This window comes from Oratosquilla oratoria, chromosome 39 (assembly GCF_046742065.1).
Source record: "Oratosquilla oratoria isolate Oo_2021 chromosome 39, ASM4674206v1, whole genome shotgun sequence".
NCBI classification, from domain to species: domain Eukaryota; kingdom Metazoa; phylum Arthropoda; class Malacostraca; order Stomatopoda; family Squillidae; genus Oratosquilla; species Oratosquilla oratoria.
The window spans coordinates 16,250,146-16,272,892 of record NC_134815.1 but is presented as its reverse complement, the minus strand read 5'-3'; the positions used below and the strand labels follow the sequence as shown (position 1 = coordinate 16,272,892).

General features: G+C 38.9%; 1 protein-coding gene across 4 annotated transcripts in view; it reads right to left on the bottom strand.

The window, feature by feature from the left end:
* Positions 1-22,747, bottom strand: part of Drp1 (dynamin related protein 1) — an 83,115-nt gene that overhangs the window by 5,498 nt on the left and 54,870 nt on the right. Inside the window, exons 10-14 of one of the 4 annotated variants that reach the window (XM_076176593.1) lie at positions 21,849-21,947; positions 18,990-19,169; positions 13,493-13,714; positions 13,333-13,356; positions 1,459-1,591 (exon numbers count right to left, since the gene is read on the bottom strand). In XM_076176593.1, the coding sequence (XP_076032708.1) occupies positions 1,459-1,591; positions 13,333-13,356; positions 13,493-13,714; positions 18,990-19,169; positions 21,849-21,947 (658 nt within the window). The remainder of the gene's footprint in view (positions 1-1,458; positions 1,592-13,332; positions 13,357-13,492; positions 13,715-18,989; positions 19,170-21,848; positions 21,948-22,747) is intronic. The other 3 variants (XM_076176595.1, XM_076176594.1, XM_076176596.1) reach the window with 3 other exon arrangements.

Below are 22,747 nucleotides of genomic sequence, written 5' to 3'. Positions count from 1 at the left end.
GTTATTTGTTCTTTTACTTCTCTTTCCAAAGCCTCATTTTTGTTAGTCATACTAAATGGTCAACTTTTCCCATTAGACAAAACTTTAAATTGTTTGTTATCATATCTGATATATATATACATGACCTTCATCCCACACATGAGACCTCAAAGAGAAGGCAAACAAGAAAATGAACAGTTGTAGGCACAAAATTTATAGAAACAACTTAAAACAACAAACACGAAAGGACAGAGTCCACTTGGCCAGACTGTGGTGCAGCCACCACCCAGCACTTCTAAGCTACCAGAAGAGGCTGGATGACTGCATTGTGAACAGCTGCCCAGGATGTAACACTTCACCCCATACCATACAACACATAATGGAAGACTGCATTATACACAATCATGCACGCAAACAACACAACATACACTCTATAAAGGATTTGTGGGAAAACCCAGTTTCGGCTGTGGCATTCCTTGGGGAGACGGGACTGCTCGGACAGACAGTCTAGGGAACGACAACAACAACAAACTTTCATACATTCACAGCATGGTATCCAACAATCAAATAATGATATCCCACAAACAACATAAAATCAATCACTAAAAAAAGAACAGACTACACTAAAACATTATTAGAACATCTACACTAAAAAAAAAAAAAAAATTATTCCCACAGAGCAACACTTGAAAAGGTATTTCATGCTGGTGCCCTTAACCCCCCTTGCCCTCATATCACATCATGAAAACAGGCCAAAAAACATAAAAAAAACTGACAGTATTCTACCCAAATATCTAAAATAACCTAGCCCCAGTACACCACAATATACCCATACTAAACAATCCACACTTAGATTTAAAAACAAATACTCTGCAACAACTATCAAATTCTACAGGTATACTCCACCAAACCCTGCCAGAAATCAACACAACAGAAAATAAATTCCTATGGCTAGCATGAACTGCAATGGAATGTCAATGTTCAATAATAATAGAGAATCTGCCTGGTAACAGACACCAACTGCTCCAGATGCAATGACCAAAAAGAAGACACTGAGCACTTAATCCTTCACTACTCTACACTTACTACCTCTCAACAACAATACAATAGTTCTTCCCTGAATGACTTATGGGCCTGTGGTGGTCATTTCTAGTTTCTTGGGAGCCATGGGTCTCCTGCAAGAGACCTAGGGCATCAGACTGAATTATTTCTCAACCTCTTCACATATGGAGAGCTGACAACTGGTTAATGTTCCCCTCCTACAACTACTATTAATTAATGGCAAATAAACAATCACACTAATACAACACAAACAACAATCCAACATTCATTGTCAGAGATATATGAGAGGGACCAGTGACTGAGTTGCTGCATGTCTTCCATCTGTGAATGTCAAGGTAATAATTATCATTATGGTACATCAACAACTACAAATCAATATCATATATGAGAGAGAAAGAGAGATAAAGAGAGACTAACCAATCACTTCACAGTCCTTGTTCTCTCTCTCAGTGAGTTTCCGGCTCTGCTGGATCGGCACCTCTGGGAGCAGGTTGACAGGCTTCTGTGGAGACAGGATGCCGCCCTCAGTAGCAACCACAGTCTTGGGTACCTGTGCAGTCAAGTATGGTGGGGCACTATTGGTGAGTGCAAGCAAAGCAGCTAAGCCTTTGGTACAAGCAAAGTATTCAAATTGTATGGGTGCTCAGGTTTGTGAGTTCTTAGGTGTGTAAGAATTAACCAGAATTAGTCATAACTATAATTGACTGCATGTTATCGTGCAGTATTAATTGCATAATAGCATGCAGCCAATGCTTTGGGGACTGTTTTAGGGCACCCCTATGGACTAGAGCTGCACATTATCTAAAGTAAAATTTCTACTCCTAGAGGAAGAATGCTATTTTTTGTACTAAGACTATCCTTCCTTTATGCTGTTATCTTGCAACTGTCCTTTACCTCCTCTTTGAGCCTATCTTTTCTTATCAAAAGAAACACCATGTGAAGCCAAAACGTTTATTAGTACAACATTTCATTTGTCAGAGGGGGGGATTGAGGTCACTGGAACCTTGGAAAGGTTGAGGAGAGAAAACAAATGTCTAAAGCTGGTATCTATTGGATTCCATGCTCAGGATGTAACAAGTCATACAATGAGGAAACATCTTGTGCCTTGAAAACCTGGATTCGAGAATATCAGTACAATATCCACAATGATGTTACTACCAACATTTGTGTTGCACACAAGAACAGTAGAAACCACCTGATGGATTGGGAAAAGGCAGAGCTACTGGTACACAAGCCTGATAAAATCTGAAGAAAATGTTTGGAAAGAGCCATCATCCACATGATTCCTTTGCTTCCAATTGCCAACAAAATATTGGGAAGCTATCCCTAGTTGTTCCTCTCATGATTTCATCAGTGGACAAATGCCCCCTCACCTTATTTCTTCCCCTTTCACATTTGTTCATCAGTAGTAAATAAATTACCTGCACATAGACAATTGTTTCCTCTCCTCCTCAACCTTTCCTAGGCTTCAATGATCTCCCCCCTTTTCCTGGATCTTTCTATTACCATATACATGTACCACAACTATGTACTTGATAGACCTGTAACAAGCAAAACATGACAAATAAAGGCTGTCCTCACATAGTTTCTTTTGATAGGCTTGTCAGGAACTGTCAATTTCACACCTTTTCTTATCCCATAGTACGGGTACAAAAGAACTCTGTCACTGTGATACCCATGTCAGTCGTAAATGGTGACAAAATGGATAGGGTGATAGAACTAAGGATCCTGCTCTCTGTATGTTCATCCTAGGAGCCATAAGAGAGTCTGCAAAAACTAACTAGAACCTTAAAATTTGGGTCATATAATGGATTTAGAGAAGGTTTATAACAGGGCAGACAGAAGAGCATTGTGGGAGGTATCGTAAATATATGGGATAAGAGGAAAGCTGCTAAGGGCAATCAAACTCTTTTACATGAGTAGTAGAGCATGAGTTACAGTTGGGAATGGTGAGAGTGAGTGCTTTAAGGTGAAGGTGGGGCTGTGCCATGGGTATGTCATGTCACCATGGCTGTTCAGTGTGTACATGGATAAGATGTATTTACTTAACATTTTGGTATGCCCAGCAAGCACATCCCCATATACATCCCAAGGTCTGCTGGGCACTGCCCGTTAGCAGGCTGTCACATGAAAATGTTTATGCTCTTTTCTGATTTCTGAACTTATTTTTAAAGTTATATCATTCATCTTGGTATCAAATTGTTCTCAAAAAATTCTCTATAAAGATATATGCATATCAGGTCAAATAGAATAACAAAATTACCAATACTATAAGAGATTACATTATTTGAAAAAATTTGGGTTTTTGAGTAATGTCCGTCTGGGGTATTGGCTGCATGTTGTTATGGCAAAGTAGCATGCAGTTGATACTTTAGGGCCTATATGGGGCACCCCTATGGACCAAAGCCACACAACATTTTGTCCGTGATAGAGGAAGATTCTGCTCACAGAGAAATGATGAAACTTTTATTACTGATACTGTCCCTCCGTTATGCTGTCCCCCAACACCTTGTTGCTGTCCTGTACCATTTCTCTGAATATCATTTCTTTGTTTTGCCTACCCTGTGGTGGGGGGAAAAGAATACTGCCACCAAGTATTTCCACTTTGATCGTAAGAGGCGAGAAAAACGGGACAGGGATTGGGACCAGGCATCCTTCTCCCTGTGGTCCCACAGGGGACATTCCTAAAAAAAGTAAAGGCATAAGAGGATCTATGAGTTTTCCAACCAGCACCCTAAGGTTTGGGTCTTTTAATGTGTGTGGATGTGGTACAGATGAGAGTAAAAGGGAAGAGATAGGTAGTATGTTTATGAGAAGAAAGATGAATGTGTTGGCTTTGAGTGAAACTAAGTTTGGGAATGTATTTGGGAGGTTATCAGGAGTGAAGAGAGGGAGAGAAGGGATGGCTATACTAGCAAGTGAAGAGATAGGTAAACATGTAGTGGAGTGGAAGGAGGTTTCCTCAAAGATAATGTGGATGAAGGTGAAACTGGGAATGGAGATGTGGGTTTTTGTAAGTGCATATGGGCCTGGTAGTGAGAAGAGTGTAGAAGAAAGGAAGGCTATTTGGATAGATTTAAATGAGTGCATAGAGGGACTAGGGAGGAACATTAATGTAGTAGTATTGGGAGACCTTAATGCTATGTTAAGAAATGAATCAATTGACAGAGTGGTTGGGAAATGTGGAGTTCCAGGAAAGAATTGTAGTGGAGAGTTGATGATAGCAAATATAGAGTTTCGGAAGAAAGTCAAGTATAATTACACATGGGAGAGGGTGGTGGATGGAAGGGTGGTAAATAGAGCATAAATGGACTATGTAGTGGTAGATAGGAGTATAATAGGAAGAGTTAAGGATGTACATGTGCTAAGGGGAGAGAGTGGGGGAATATCAGATAATTTTTTGGTGGAAGGTAAGTTGAGAGTGGAGGATAGATGGAGAAAGAGGAAAAGGACAAGGAGTACAAGAAGCTGAGAGAGGAGTGGGAGGGAGTGAAGGAGGAATGGGGATGGTTCAAGGAGGGAGTCATAAAGTGTGCAAAGATGGTGTGTGGAACAAGAAGGATGGGAGGAAATAGAAGGAAGGGTAGTGAATGGTGGGATGAGGAAACAAAGAAGGTTGTAGAAGAGAAGAAGCGAGCTTTCACAGATTGGTTACAAAATAGGACGAGGGAGTCATGTGAGAGGTACAAAGAAAAGAAAAGAGAAGTAAAGCACAAGGTCAAGGAGGCAAAGAGGAGAGTAGTTGTGAAATGGGGTAAGAGTATGACAAAGTTTTGTAAGTAATAAAAAGATGTTTTGGAAAGAAATTAGGAGAGGAAGAGGAGGCAAATCAAGTAGAGAAGAAAAGGTAAAAGGTGCAGATGGAGAGATGATAATGGAAGAGAAGGCAGTAGGGGGAAGATGGGCAGAGTATCTTAGGGAGTTGCTAAATGTGAAGGAGGATAGGGAGGGAAAGATAGCTGCAGTGGGAAGTGCTAAGAAAATTACCATGATGAGTGAGGAAAATGGAGGAGAAATAAGGAAGTATGAACTCAAGGCAGTTGTGTTGTTAAGATGATGAGAGCAGGTAAGGCACCTGGTCTGAATGGATGTCATGCACAATGTCTAAAGAAAATGAGGTACAATTATGGTGGACTGGCTGGTGAGGTTATTTAATGTTTGCTAGAGAGAGGGTAGAGTGCTGGAGGACTGGAGGAGTGCCTGTATAGTTCTGCTTTATAAGGGAAAAGGGGACAAGTGTGAGTGTAGTAGTTTCAGAGGGATTAGCTTGTTAAGTGTAGTTGGGAAGGCTTATGGATCTTGATTGAGAGGATTAGGAGAGGAATAGAGGGAGTAATTGGTGAGGAACAGTGTGGATTTAGGACAGGTAGAGGTTGTGTAGAAAGCTATAGGAAAAGGTAAGGATGTTTTTTGAGCTTTTTTGGATCTGGAAAAAGCTTATAACAGGGTAGACAGGAAGGAACTATGGGAGGTTTTGCAGATATACAGGATAGGAGGAAAGCTTCTAGGAGCTGTCAAGAGTTTTTATGAGAGTAGTAGAGCATGTGTCAGGATTAGAAATGGAGAGTGTGAGTGGTTCGAGGTAAAGATGGGACTTCATCAGGGATGTGTTATGTTGCCCTGGCTATTCAACTTATACATGGATGGGGTGGTCCGAGAGGTAAATGCAAGGGTGGTGGAACAGGGATTGGAGATGTTTAAACAAAATGGAGATAAGTGGGAGGTGAGCCAGCTGTTGTTTGCGGACGACACTGCGCTTGTGGCAGGATCAGAGGAGGGATTGAGGAAGTTGGTGACAGAGTTTGGGAGAGTGTGTGAAAGAAGAAAGTTGAAGATAAATATGGGTAAACGTAAGGTGACAAGATGTACAAGGGGTGAAAGTGGCAGCAGACTGGAAGTGAGCATTAAGGGAGAGCGACTGGAGGAAATGGATAGTTTTAGATACTTGGGTGCAAATGTGGCAGGAAAGGGAGGAGTGGAGGTGCAGGTAGAATGTAGATTGAGAGAAGCGAGTAAATGCCTTGGTGGATTAAAAAGTGTAATGTGGAATAGACATTTGGGAATGGATACTAAGAGGAGACTGTATGAAGGAGTGATTGTGCCAACAGAACTGTATGGGGCAGAAACATAGAACATAAGAGAGGAAGAGAGAAGGAGTTTGAATGTGTTTGAGATGAGGTGTCTGAGAAGTATGATGGGGTTACTAGGCTAGATAAAGTGAGAAATGAGGAGGTGAGGAGGAGAACAGGGGTGGTAAGGGAGTTGGGAGATAGGGTTGATGAAAGAATATTAGGATGGTTTGGACAAATGGAAAGAATGAGTGAAGAAAGACTAGTAAAAGAGGTATGGAAGGCAGATGTGGAGGTAGTGAACATGAGGGGGCGTCCTAGGATGAGATGGATGGATGGGGTGAAGGGGGCTTTGGGGAAGAGGGGAATGTCTGTTGAGGAAGGACAGGAGAGGACAGAAGACAGGGGTGAATGGAGAATGGTTGTATATGGATGATGTTGTGATACATGAGGTGGAATGGGCGGGGGGATGGGGGGTGAGGTAGTATGAGAAAGATTTGATGCAGCCCTAAGGGATTTCTCCCCATCTCCTTTTCTGCATGGGGGGACGGAGAGGGGGGTCGCCGATTTAACACCTTCCATACGGTGACACCTACGTAGGCGTCATGAGGAGCAAGTGGGTATGCGAGGATGTCGGCGTCTTGATAATATTTATTGTAGTTGTACCTGTGTGACCCCCATACTCTGTAAACTGGCTTCATCATATTTTCTATGGTTATCAAAATTTACGGGTGAAAGAGAAAACGATTAATACAGCGGTGACTTTATTTTTTATAATGCGAGTATTATGACGCAACATCGCACGTCTGGCAGCTAATGCTACCCGCGAGATTTTGGCCCGGAGTGAAGGGGTTAATGAAGCGGCCTTGCTGTGGATGTACTGTGTCTTGCGACACTGCCTCTGACCCAGGGCAGTGGACAAGGTGCAGAGATGACCCGTCATCCAGGAGGTGCCAAGATATGAGGGAGGGTGGAGGGTGGAGGAGAGTGGAGTGTATTTAGGGATGGAATGGGTGGAAATGGTTTTTATGCATTTTTCTTTTTGGCTACCTCCCTTGTAAGGGGAAAGCCTTGGTATATGTATGTATGCATGTATGAGTAATGTGTAATTATTAATCATCCCTGACATTATCTTTAGTGAGGGGGGGGAGTATTAGAAATAACAGGAAAACATTGCATATTTCAAAATGAATCCCACGATGGATAATATATGCATTTCTGGCAAAATTTTTAGTACAATGATGTCAATGATCATAAATGACATGAAAATGTTTATTCTCTTTTCCGATTTCTAACTATTTTTCAAATTATGTCATTCAGTTTGGTATTAAATTTTTGCAATAAAATTCTCTATAAAGATATATGCATATGAGGTCTAACAGAAAAGCAAGATTACCAATACCCTAAGAGAAATACGTTACTTGAAAATGTTTTGGGGCTTTTGAGTAATGTTTACAATTATCATTCATTCCCAACACTATTTTAGTGGGGAGAGTGTTAGAAATAATGGGAAGACATTGGCACATAACTTACATGATTCCTTCCTTACACCATGAGAAGACTGCACCTCATCATTAACCCTGTACAATTTGCTGGCTCATCATTGGTACACTCATCTCATGGAACAGGTCACCTTAATCTTCTTCAACTCTGACACTCATGCATATTTTTGTCTTATATGACATCCTAAGAATAGGGTCATTCACTCCAACCAAGTAACCACCCTTTCCTTGACCCCCTTACTTTTAGTCCTGACACCACCAATTCATGCATTCTCTAAGAACATCTTTCATCCATTTTTATAGCATAATCACTTCAAATTAATGTAATTAACTTTTTTCCATTACAAATTACACCTTTATAGTACATATGGTACTTACTAAAGCATTAATATCATCTAGATAATTCACTGGCTGGTGAGGTTGTTTAATGTTTGTTTAAGAGAAGGTAGAGTGGCGGAGGACTGGAGGAGTGCCTGTATAGTCCACTTTACAAAGAAAAAGGGGACAAGTGTGAGTGTAGTAGTTTCAGGGGGATCAGTTTGTTAAGAGTAGTTGGGAAGGCTTATGGGAGGGATTTGATGGAGAGGAGGAACTGAGGGAGTAATTGGTGAGGAACAGCGTGGGTTTAGGAGAGGTAGGGGTTGTGTGGATCAGGTTTTTGTGGTAAGACAGATATATGAGAAAGCTTTAAGAAAAGGTAAGGATATTTTTTGGGCTTTTATGGATTTGGAAAAGGATTATGACAGGGTAAACAGGAAGGCACTTTGGTAGATATTGAAGGTATATGGGATAGGAAGAAAGCTGTTACGAGCAGTCAAGAGGTTATACGAGAATAGTAGAGCTTGTGTTAGAATCAGAAATGGAGAGAGCGAGTGGTTTGAAGTAAAGGTGGGATTTCATCAGAAATGTGTTATGTTGCTTTGGCTGTTCAATTTATAGAAGGACGGGGTGGTACGAGAGGTAAATGCAAGGGTAGTGGGTCAGGGATTGGAGATGGTCGAAGAAAATGGAGAAATGTGGGAGATAAGTCAGTTGTTGTTTACTGACGACACTGCAAATGTAGCAGGATCAGAGGAAGGATTGAGGGAAGTTAGTGACTGAGTTTGGGAAGGTGTGCAAAAGAAGGAAGTTGAAGATAAATGTGGGTAAAAGTAAGGTGATGAGATGTACAAGGGGAGAATGTGGCAGCAGACTGGAAGTGAGTATTACGGGAAAGATACTGGAGGGCAGTGGATAGTTTTAGATACATGGGTGCAAATATGGTGGGAAAGGAAGGAGTGGTGGAGGTAGAATGCAGATTGAGAGAAGCAAGTAAATGCCTTGGGGGAATAAAAGGGTAATGAGAAATAGACATTTGGAATGGATGCTAAGAGGAGATTGTATAGAGTGATTGTGCCGACAGCACTGTATGGGGGCAGAAACATGTAACATAAGAGAGGAAGAGAGGAGTTTCAATGTGTTTGAGATGAGGTGCCTGAGAAGTATGATGGGGGTTACTAGGAAGGATAAGGAGAAACGCAGAGGTGAGGAGGAGAACAGGGGTGGAAAGGGAGTTGGGAGATAGGGTTGATGAAAGAGTATTGGGATGGTTTGGACACATGGAAAGAATGAGTGAAGAAAGATTGGATGACAGTGGAAGGAGTGAATATGAGGGGGCGTTCTAGGATGAGATGGATGGATGGGGTAAAAGGGGCATTATGAAAGAGAGGAATGTCTGTTGAGGAAGGACGGGAGAGGACAGAAGATAGGGGTGAATGGAGAACTGTTGAGTATGAATGATGATATGATGCATGAGGGGGAGTGGGTAGAGGATTAGGGGGTGAGGGTGTATATGTGATAAATTAATTTGACACAGCCCAAAGGGATTTCTCCCCATCTCCATTTCTACATGAGGGGACAGAGAGGGGGATCGCCGATTTAATGAAGTGGCCTTGCCGAGGATGTGCTGTGCCTTGCAACACTGCTTCTGACCCACGGCAATGGGCGAGATGCAGGAATGACCCATCATCCTGGAGGAGCCAAAATAAAAGTAAGAGGGGTAGATAGGAGTGGAGTATGTGGGGATGGAATGGGTGGGAGTGGTTTTTATGCCTTTGTTTTTTGGCTACCTCCCTTGTAAGGGGGAAAAAGCCTTTGATATACATATTTATATAGATATTTCACAATCTAGTTGAATGCATCCAAACTAGGCTAGAAGCAGCTTTAAATCTAATTTCATGCAATTCTTTGATGATTTTGTATTTCTTAACCAGTATGATGCTACTCATGATGTGTTCATCTGTTCTGTTTGCTAACAGGCAATTTTATTCAGCTCAGGGAAACCCATGTGTAGCAAAAGGGATAAACCTCTTTATATTAACCCTTTCAACATAAACAATTATCATATTTAATTTGATCTCTGCAAGGATACTTCATTCACTGCTATAAAGGTTTCATAGTACTAATGAATGATGCTACACACCCATGGAAAATCCATGTAATAAAGGGATATATAACTACAGTATGTATTGTCATTGATTTTCATGTTTTCCCCTAGTTTTGTAATTTGAATCTAAAGTATAGAGAAGAGAACCGCACAACGTCACTTAAAAATACTGAAATTATCAGTCTTACTTGAGTGTCATATTATATTATATTATATATATATATATATATATATATATATATACACACATATTTGAGATTAATAGATATAATGCAAGAAAGGGACAGATGGGTAGACTGTGCTTTCCTGGAGTTACAAAAGGCGTTTGATAAGGTACCACACAAAAAAATATTAAGAAAACTCGAAACAACAGATGTACATGGAAAATTACTGAAATGGAAGGATGATTTCTTGCATAGGAGAAAAATGAGTGGTGCTCAGAGATAAAAAACTAACTGGGAAGAAATGATAAGTGGAGTCCCACAGGGTTCAGTAATGGCTCTGCCTGCTCATGTATTTCTTTTCCATTACAATCAGATGGAGTGATCCCAAGGGCCTGGTGGACTGCCTCTCAGGGCTTTTGGATATAATTTGTCTCCATAGACTATGAAAATAATTTACTTGGCTCTAGGGGCCAAGGGTAACCATCTACTGGGATTACAAAGGGAATGAGCGCTGGCCACCATTGACAGGGTACCTAGTTCCCACAGGGGGCCACTCATTTCAAAAAGCACTCCCTCTTGATACAAACATTTGTCCACAGCAGAGAGACCTCCCTCCACAACTCATCCTAACCTAAATACCTAACCATCCAGCACAGGACCTCTGCTGGACGTGTTATAGACACATGTAGTTAACTAGTCATCATACACACATATTGTCAATCATAAATATTTATCATGGTTTTGCTTGTGTGTAATCACCAATTCTTGAATGTTGCATTACTTGCATGTTCTTTCAATTACAAGATATCGTTAAGAACATTCCATAATAATGTCATTACTGGGTATATCTGTGCATCATGACTGAACAACAGTTTTGTTTACCCTAGCACTGTGTATAATTGTCTGGAATATATGACATTGTTACTTATTATAAATATATCTATGATAACATATTCACTGGTGTTTATTGACAGTAGAACCATCTTTTGGAGCCATGACATGAACAAGTCAGGATTCTTGATAAATTGAGAAGTTCAGCAGTATATCTGATAGGGTAGCTTCAATTGTGATACAGCTATGTCAAAAGTATACCCTAAAAATAATTCAGGTTTATGCAACAATTTCAGAGTTCAGACAATGAAACAGAGTCCTATGATGATTGAAGTCAGGTAATGGATTGAGAAAAGCTAAATACATATTGGTAATGAGTGACTTCTAAGCTGAAGGGGAGAAGAACATGGGAGTTCAATTGTACACTGGTAAGTTTGGAGAAGGAAAGAGAATTAACAAAGGTGAGATGCTGGTCAGTTTTACAAAGAATTACAACACAAGAATATGAACACTTCAAAAGTATGCAAGTTGTAAATGGACCTGTATTAGAATGGTATCATTCACACACATCAAGTTGTTTATAATCCATTACTAACCTCTTCTATACGATGATGCCTACGTAAGTGTCATGAGGTGTGAGTGGGTACATGGGGATGCTGGTGTTGGAATCTTGATTATATTTATTTTGTATTTGTAGTGAGTGACCCGGGAATTTTTCTATGTTTATTATTACTCGATGAAAGAGAATGAGTAATATAGCAGTGACTTTACATTTTATAATGCAAGTATTGTGATGCATCAATCATCATCTCTGGCATCTGATGCTGCACACAAGAATTTTACTCGTACTGATGCCCCCCCACTTCCCCCATCACCACCATTCCTTACTGCCTATTATAGATATTGACTTGCAAAACAACTAAACATATTTTAAAAATATTATTCAATGACCCTATTGCAGAAAGGATAAGGGAAAAATATTTCATATTCTGTTAATTCTAATGAAAAATTTGTATGTTAAGGTAATTCTGGGCTCCTTTGATTTTTTTTTTTTCTTTATTATAATTATTTTTTCAGCCTTGTGGCCAGCATGTCCAGACTAGAACTGCCCCCTCCTCTAAATGTGCCACCCCAGATCATAGTCCCCCATGTGAGGGGCCTGGACACAGCACACCTCTGCCTCAAATCAACATTCACCTCACATACCTCACTTTCCTTACTCTCCATTCTAATACAAATTTCACACATTTCTTAGAACCCTTTATTTTCTCTAAACTTATATAATTACTTTAATTAATCATCATTTTAGCCCTAATGAAAGATATGTTATAATTATTATATTTTTATTCAGCTGGGGGGAGAACAAGTATAAATGGTGCCTCATTTACTCCAGACTACATACATATTGGTGTTACCCTCAGCTAAATAAAATTATCTGGGCATTATGCAGAACACAAAATGTTGAAGTATCATGATACTGAAAGACGCAAATCTTCTATGAATCTTGTGCTAAAAAGCATCAACATGCAGTCAATGAAATTTATTCCTACATCACTACAGTCCTACCACCTTTCATCTCAGGTTTTAAGCCTTACATAAAAAAACACCTACAGATTATAAGCAGGCACTGCTTAAGTAAAGAGCACATCCAATATAAGTGTTACTTGCTTATATTGGCATATTGGCAAACACAAACTAAAAGTTGCCCACAATTATAGTAACTTTTCATCTAATTAATTATATAATAATAAAAAGTTACTAACCTCATCTCCATCAAAACAATTTCTAGTAAAAATCAAGATCTAGATCCACCTCAAGATGGACAGGAAGAAATTGCTTTTCAATTTTTGATGTTTTAACATAGACTACTCACAACAAACAAATATAGCGATATATTCTCAGGGATAATATCTTATGCTTATGGTTAAATATGCTCATATCAATAAGAACATAAATCCACATTAATTCAAGTTAAGCAGTCAATTGAACATAAAATCCAATTTCTGATAAAACTACCAAATTAAACAACTGAAAATTAAATTTCATCTATATACAAGTTAAAGCAAATGCAGCTAATATATATAAGTGTTTTATTTTCCATTTCTTGTGTTAAGATTCTGTTCAGTTACAAAAAGGTTCATTTCTTGTGTTAAGATTCTGTTCAGTTACAAAAAGGTTATTTTATCATTAAAATTCATCTGAATGAAACACTAAATCAATATCATACTGCATTTACTCTTAGGTTATAAATGGAGAAAAATGCATTTCATATAACACAAAAATTAATGTTATACACTTACTTCTAGATAAAAACAATCCTGAAACTGCAAAAATCTTCATTCATACTTAAGAAAACAAACTAAAGTATTATAATCATTACATCTCAAAACAGGTCCCAATTCAAATTCATATCAAGCTTAAAATTTTAAGTTTTACAACAATAAAATTTTGCCTACTGACCTGGTGTGTAGGTGTACAGTTTGGAGAACCTTCTCTTGACACCTCCTTGCTTGTTATACTATTAGTTGTGGCGGTGGTGGTGTCAGCACGTGGCCCAGCAATGAGTGATGAAAGCCAATGATTGTTACCACTGCTACTGCTGTCTACTGCTGCCACTGTAGAAATTGTTGTTGGACGCTGCAAGGCTGTATCACTTGTGTATCGCTGCATACCATGGTGTAGCTAGTAGGTAAATACATACATACATACATATACCAAGGCTTTTTCCCCCTTAATAGTAGGTAAATGAAATGGCAAAAACTATAACATGGTGAGTCATGATACAATGAGGAGTCCTTATACAGTAATTCTTTATCCGGTAAATTCACAGTTATGGTATTTGGTAATTACTACCCTCGATTCTATTTACGGTAAGAAAAATTCAGATACGGTATCTGCTAGATATTTTGAAGAGGAAAGAGCAGGGAGAAGGTATGTCTGCCATATCCTATTATTACATGTTATAATGGGTTCGGTATACGGTAATTTCAATTTGCGGTAAGGTTTTCAGGAACGCATATGTACCGTATAACGAGGACTTACTGTACAATAAAATAAAAGAATGACCTGCTGGACACATCTGCCTACACAGTATAATTCCATGGCTCACTTCCCTCCCTTTGGCATACATTAAAAAACCTCACTAGCCAATCCACTATAATCATTCCTCCATTTGTCAGACATTCTTTATGACACCCATCCAAATCAGGTACCTTACCAGCTTTCATTATTTCCAATATTCCTTGTACCTCATCTTTTCCTCTATTCCTGTCATTTTCATACCTCTTCCAACTGCTACAACTAATCTCTTCCTGATCTCATCCACATTAAAATTTCTAAAATACTCTACCTATCTTTCCCTAACCACCTTCATTTCCATTAACTTCAGACCATTTGTACCTTTTACCTTTTCCTTTCTACCCAACTCAACCCCCTTCGCTTCCTTCCAAACTTTTATTCTTTTGAATTGTTTCTTCCCTGATTGAGACATTCTTTATGCATCCTACGCACTGTGTGTATTTACCTAGTTGTATTTACCTAGTTGTATTTTACGGGAAGGGGAGCTATGCTCGTGAGGTCCCGTCTTCATATCTCATTTTATCTAAACTATTTTTAAATTCATGTATTGTTTTTGCACACACCACTTTCTCATCTAACTTGTTCCAACTGTCTATTGCTCTGTGAGGAAAGCTGTTCTTTTTCAAATCTCTTCTATAGTTGTCTTTTTTTATTTTCTTTCCGTGTCCTCTTGTATTTCTGTCATCCCATTTTATCAGATTCTCTCTATCAGTAATTTCTATGCCTTTCATGATTCTGTAAATAGCTATCAAATCTCCTCTCTCTCTTCTTTGCTCTAGTGTCTGTAGTTTAAGTTTTTGTAGTCTCTCTTCATATGATAGTTTTGAGAGTGTTGGTGCCAGTTTAGTAATTGCTCTTTGTATTCTTTCAAGTTTTTTTATACATTTTTTTGTACTTGGTGACCATATCGTTGCTGCATATTCCAATCTTGGTCTTATCAGGGTGACTAGGATTTTCCTCACCATTTCTTCATCCAGGTATGTAAATGCCACTTTGATTGTTCTTATTAAATTATAAGTTTCTCCAAAAATCTTATTTATATGTTTCTCAGGTGACATATTATTCATAACAATGACTCCCAGGTCCCTCTCATTTTCTACTCTTTTTATTCCTTCTTCTCCCAAATTATATGATCCTGTTATTCTGTTTTTGCTTTTTCCAAATTCCATTATACTACACTTTTTTGTATTGAACTCCATCTCCCACTTCCTACTCCATTCTTGTACTTTATTTAGATCTCTCTGTAGTGATTCACAATCTTCTTCAGTTTTCACTCTTTTCAGTAATTTTGCATCATCTGCAAAGAAGCTCATATAGCTTTCAATTCCTTCATCCATATCATTAATATATATAGCAAACATTATTGGGGCCAGAACTGTTCCCTGCGGGACACCGCTTATTACTTCATTCCATTTTGAGTGCTGATCTCTTATCACTACTCTCATTTTTCTTTCTTGCAAAAAGTCTTCCATCCAATTTAGCAATTTACCTTGTATTCCTCCTTCATATTCTAATTTCTTAAGCAACTTCTTATGTGGTACTTTGTCAAAAGCTTTTTTTAGGTCTAGAAATGCACAATCAGCCCATCCATCTCTTTCTTGTATTATATCTATTAGCCTTGAATAGAAACATATTAAATTGGTGACGCATGATCGTCCTTGTCTGAATCCAAATTGCCTTGGATTTAGTACGTTGTTTTTTTCCAAGTATTTTACCCATCTACTTTTGATAATTCTTTCACATATTTTTGCTATTGTACTTGTTAGAGAGACTGGTCTATAGTTGGTAGGTTCTTCTTTATTTCCTCCTTTATATATAGGTACTATATTTGCTTTTTTCCAATCTTCTGGAACTTTTCCTTCTTTTAAGGAACTGCTTATTATGCTATGTATTTTGTCTGCCAGTTCATTCCTACATTCTTTCAGAATCCAGTTTGCTATTTCATCTGGCCCATGCGATTTTCTGACATCAAAATTACCCAAGTGTGTCAATATTTCATTCTTCGTTACTTCTATTTCTTCCATAGGGGGGACTTTTTCCTTCCACTCAATCTCTTCAGGTTGTATATTTTCCCTTGTAAACACTGATTTAAAATGTTTGTTCATAATTTCTGCCATTTCCATTTCCTCAGTGTATTCAACTCCCCCTTGTCTTAATTTCTCCAAGTCTTGTTTGTTTTTCAGTTTATTGTTTACAAATCTGTAGAATAGTTTTGGTTGATCTTTACACTTTTCTATAACATCTTTTTCATATTTTCTTTTTTCCTCTCTGCACTTTTGTACATATTCATTTCTATAACCAGTATATATTTTCCATTTTTCAGGTCTTCTGTCTTTTTTCCATCCGGTCCAGGCTTTGTCTCTTTTGTCTTTTAACTCCCTACAACTTTTGTTGTACCAGCATTTTACATATTCTTTTTCTTGTTTTTGTCTTGGGACATACTTTTCCACTCCTTCTTTGTAAATTTTTGTCAAAATATTCCATTTCTCTTCCACTGATGTTTCTTCTTTGTATATTTCTTCCCAGTTTTCTTGTTGGAAGAATTCTCTTATTTTATCAAAGTTTGTTTTTTCATACATCATTCTTCCTTTTCTATATTGTTCATTTCTTTTCATATATTTTTCTTCATTAAGTTCCAGTTCAATCAATATGTGGTCACTTTTACCTATTGGTGTTTTATATTCAATCTTGTCCACTATTCTAGGTTCAGATGTAATTATTAAGTCTAGCCTCGATGGTTCTTCTTCATTTCTATACCTAGTGTTCTCTTGTATCCATTGTGTCATTGAATGGTCAGTAATCATCTCAAGTAGAGCATTTCCCCATGAGTCATCACCACTCTTTACTGTCATTTCTTCCCAGCAGATTTCTTTGCAATTAAAGTCGCCCATCATAACTATTCTTCCTCCGTCTTCCATTATTTTAGTTAATGCTATCTTTGTGTCCTCTAACATACTTTTATGTTCATTCTCCTCCCATGAGGCTGTTTTCGGAGGCACATAGTTGATCACAAATTTTCTGCTCTTCTTATCTCGGTCTTCCACTTCTATCATAATCATCTCTACTGTATTCTTTCCATATATGACACCTTTCACGTTTATATCCTTCTTTGTCAGGAACATAACTCCACCCCCTTGTTTTTTCTCTCTGTTTCTAATCCAATAATTGTATGTATCATGTCCTACACTGTTGGGTGGTAGTGGGCCTTTTAATTTTGTTTCTACAATTCCCATTATGTCCGGTTCTTTTTCTTTCAAATAATCATTCAGTTCATTCAATCCTGTTATCAATCCATCTATATTTGTGTAAGACACTCTTAGTTTTCTGCCACTTCCATTGTGTTCTCTGTTTCCCTTATGTTTTTCTTTAGTATGTCGAACTGCTTTATTTTCATGTTCACTACTCTCCAATAGAATCTCTCTTTCTCTGACTCCGTTCTTTCCTCGTTTTTTGCCTTAGCTTCAATTCTTTTCTGCTTTTCTGCCTCTCTTTCCTCCTTATTCATTTCTCTTTTTATCCATACCTTTTTATATTGATCATTTGTTGCTAGTTTCCCTGTCTTGGATAGAATTTTCTCTGCCGTTGTTTGTGACCTGAATTTAATCTTAATTGGTCTGGTCTTATCTGTACTATATTTTCCGAGTCTGAATTTTTCCTCAATTTCCTTTATAATTTCTGGTTCATCTTCCTGGACTAATTTTAATAAACTGCTTACCCTTTCATTTTCCTCCTTGATTCTTGCGGTTCTATCTGGGTTATGTTTCTCTTCCATTCCTAATATAATTATACATTTCTTTTTGTCAGCTAATTCTCTTACTATATTCTCCTTCTGTCTCATCACTTTAATAACTGAGTCTTCATTATGTTCTTTCAATTGCTGTTTGACTATGTCAGTGAATGAAACCTTATTCCCTTCTTGAGTTATTCTCCAATTTTTAGCTTCTGTAGCTATTTTCTCACTGTTTTCATTACTATTCTTCTTCAATTTCTCATTCTCCTCCTTTACATTTCCTAACTGTCTTTTTAGGTCCTCTACTTCTTCAGTTAAGTTTCTGTTAGCCTTCTCTAGTTGTTCCAATCTTTCAATTCTTTGGAGAATGGAGCCTACATTACCTAACTTACGTTCCAAGTCCTCGATCACCTTATCAACTCTCTCCTCTAGTCTTATCAGTCTGGGGGGGGTTGTGTCCCCCCCACCCTCTTTAAATCCCTGGAACATATTCTCGTCACTTTCTACTGTATTTCTCCTCTCTATACTTCTAATCTTTACATTTTTATTTGCCATTTCGTCATCCGGTGGTCGTTTCATGTTGACCTTCCGCCCGTCTGCCTGGGCCAAGTCCTCCACATCCTCATTACCTTCCATTTCCCCAGTAATCCCTCCCCCTCTCCTCTTTCCTTACTTTCCCACTACCTCACGAGCAATTCCCCCCCCCTGCAAATACAAAAAGGCACTTCTCTTTGCGTTGGTATCCTCAATCTGCACTTTTCTTCAGAGCGTTCGTCAAGCCGTCCGTTCGTTGAAAGTGTGTGTGTGTGTGGGGGGGGGGGTTAGATCATTCTCTCAGACAACTATCCCACATGACCACAATGTACACATACCTATCACTGGCCCCAGAAATTAACACACCATTAGTACAGTACTGGTAATGACAAGTTAGAAAATGATACATTGCTTTCTGAGATCAATGTGTGTGTAGGAGAAGTTAGGAACAGATGGTATGATAATGAACATTTTTATTATATTGTCCAATCACCCAATGTTACCTACTTGCAAATATGCACTTACAAAAGAATACTTATGAATGGAAGAAGTCAACTATATCTTAAAATTTAAGAATTTACATATGCAATATTCACATTTCTGCAACTCTCTTACCTTTCCTTGCTCCCTCATTTCACTTTCAATTGATGAAGGTGCATTCCCATGACGTCTTACTGGAATGTTTCGTCCTTTATCTTCTTCTGTCATCACAGATGATACTAAAGATGCATCTGTTCGGAAGTCAGGGTGTTTCGTGTTGATGTATGCCAATTCTATTGCCACCAAGTTTTCTACCTAAACAAATTAAAATTTACCTTATACAGAAATTAATATACTAAACTTGTATCAATATTAAAAAACATGCTCATAGTGGAAAGGACGGTGAAGAGAAAAGATGCAAGACAAAAGTGTATATTTGGCCAAAATGTCATGAATACAGAAAAGAAGAAACCAGGATGGAGGAAAACAGCAGAACAATAATTGAATACATAAAATGGATGGGGGGCAAACACTTAGCAAGATACAATATAATCTGAAGACCCTTTCTCCCTTATAAGGAGGGTGGCCAAGTCAAAACACACACACATTTCATACATATTAAAACCCACTTTAATACCCCTCCTATATCTCAGCAACCAGTGGATGATAGGTCACTGTCCCCGGCCACACTGCTCAGGTCAAAGGTAATGCACTATGGACAGCAATTCCATAGCAAGGCCCAACAACTAGATCTGGTATTTACCTCTACTGGTTCATAAGGAGGCAACTACCCTCCTTATCCACTCAAAATAATTTATTAAGCAAATGAGAACATCTTTAAGAACCACATCATTTCAATCATTCACAACCTCCCTTAATTCATTCTGATCTTTTACAATCTCTTCTTTCTTGGAAAATACATTGCATGTGCAACCAAAACCCTTTCAAGCCCACCTATCCACCTCATCCTTGGTCTTCCTCTTAAGTACACTTCATGGTCTTTGAGCAAGAAGGGAATGTTTGTTGAACAAGGATGGGAGAAGGCAGGGGATACATGTGAGTGAAGAATGGTTGAGTAGGGATGATATTTTGATGCAGACCTAAGTGATTTCCCCCTGATCTTCTCTATTTTCTACATGAGGAGATGAGGAGGGAGGGTTGCTATGTAAATGAAGTGGCCCTGCTGTGGATGTACTAGGTCTTGCAGTATTGTTTCTGACCAGGCAGTGGGAATGAGACAGGGTTGATCCTTCATCCATAAGGAGCTAAGATGAGGGGTAATCAATGGGTGGTGAATGGGATTGTAATGGGTGGGAGTGGCTAGCTACCTCCCTTATAAAGATGAAGCCCACAGTATATAGATAAATAGGCCACCATTCTCATAGCATACATACCAAGGCTTTTTCCCCCTTACAAGGGAGGTAGCCAAAAATAAAAAGGCATTAAATCATTCCCAACCATTCCACCCCTGAATACACTCCATTCCCCTCTACCCTCCCTCTTATCCCTGCACCTTGTCCACTGCCCTGGGTCAGAAGCAGTGTCACAAGACACAGCACATCCACAGCAAGCAAGGCCACTTCATTAAATCGGCGACCCCCCCCCCTCTCCATCCCCCCATGCATAAAAGGAAAAGACGGGGAGAAATCCCCTCGAGCTGCGTCAAATTTTGCTCACACATACTACCTCACCCCCCATCCCAACACCCATTCCACCTCATGCATCACATCATCCATATACAACCATTCTCCATTCACCCCTGTCTTTTGTCCTCTCCTGTCCTTCCTCAACAGACATTCCCCTCTTCCCCAAAGCCCCCTTCACCCCATCCATCCATCTCATCCTAGGACGTCCCCTCTTATTCACTCCCTCCACATCTGCCTTCCATACCTCTTTTACTAGTCTTTCTTCACTCAATCTTTCCATGTGTCCAAACCATCTTAATACTCTTTCATCAACCCTATCTCCCAACTCCCTTACCACCCCTGTTCTCCTCCTCACCTCCTCATTTCTCACTCTATCTAGCCTAGTAACCCCCATCATACTTCTCAGATACCTCATCTCAAACACATTCAAACTTCTCTCTTCCTCTCTTATGTTCCATGTTTCTGCCCCATACAGTGCTGTTGGCACAATCACTCCATACAGTCTCCTCTTAGCATCCATTCCCAAATGTCTATTCCTCATTACATTTTTTAATCCACCAAGGCATTTACTCACTTCTCTCAATCTACATTCTATCTCCACCTCCACTCCACCTTTTCCTGCCACATTTGCACCCAAGTATCTAAAACTATCCACTTCCTCCAGTCGCTCTCCCTTAATGCTCACTTCCAGTCTGCTGCCACTTTCACCCCTTGTACATCTCATCACCTTACTTTTACCCACATTTATCTTCAGCTTTCTTCTATCACACACTCTCCCAAACTCTGTCACCAACTTCCTCAATCCCTCCTCCAATCCTGCCACAAGCACAGTGTCATCCACAAACAACAGCTGGCTCACCTCCCACTTTTCTCCATTCTCATAGTACTATCAGTAAAGAATATGTTAAGTAATCACATTTACTCGCCTCTCTCAATCTACATTCTATCTCCACCTCCACTCCACCTTTTCCTGCCACATTTGCACCCGAGTATCTAAAACTATCCACTTCCTCCAGTCGCTCTCCCTTAATGCTCACTTCCAGTCTACTGCCATTTTCACCCCTTGTACATCTCATCACCTTACTTTTACCCACATTTATCTTCAGCTTTCTTCTATCACACACTCTCCCAAACTCTGTCACCAACTTCCTCAATCCCTCCTCCGATCCTGCCACAAGCACAGTGTTGTCCACAAACAACAGCTGGCTCACCTCCTTCTTTTCTCCATTCTCATAGCACTATCAGTAAAGAATATGTTAAGTAATCACAATTATTCACTTCCACAAAATAAAACTGTCCACAAATACGATGGGTCTTACAAGAGCTGTTTATTTCAGTCTTTACTCACCATACAGTTTGTAGGAGGTAATCTCCTTCTCAAGAGTTGTGTCACAACATCAACAATCTTCTCATGAAGTTTGGGGAAACGCAACATTTCCTGTTGTACCTAAAGGAATATAGTATATACACTGAAATTGGAAAACATCAAGGAACCACCTTGCAAAAAATTAATATATAAATTTATCAATTAAATAGAAAACAAATAAACAAATATAGTATTTCAACGGAACTCAAATACTCCACAGGTCAAACAAGTTTGAATCTATTGAATATTTGAGAAAATTTTGCCCCAGAAGTAAAATGTCTCTTAGAACTAGAACACAAAAATGGATTATTATACAGTGCTGATTTCTATGCATGGGTTTCAATAAAAAGATAGTATGGTACCTTACTCCATACAGTGTTAACAGCATTAATCTAACACTGTAACATTTGACTAGCTTGAGCATCAACAACATTAATTTAACACTGACAGTTGCCATAGCAGCTGTTTCCTAACAAATTAAGAACACAAGAATGAAGGAGACTGCAAGAGACCATAAGGCCTACACTAGGCAGTTCCATGTCCATTACCACCTGTCATCCCCATCCATAAAGTTGTCCAACCTTTTCTTAAAACAACTGATAGTTTCAGCACTCACTACATGGTTACTAAGTCTATTCCATTTGTTGACCACTCTATTGGTAAACTACTTCTTGCCTATTTCCTTCTTAAATCTTAATTTCTCCAATTCAAACAAATTATTGTGCATCATGCCCTGTTGTCTTAATATGATGACCTTGTCCACATCCCCTTTGTTAAAGCCCTTGATTAGCTTCAACACCTCAATTAGATCACCTTGTACTCTGTGTCTTTCTAGAGTGTATAAACTAAGGTGCCTAAGCATGGCCTTGTAAAGTAAATTT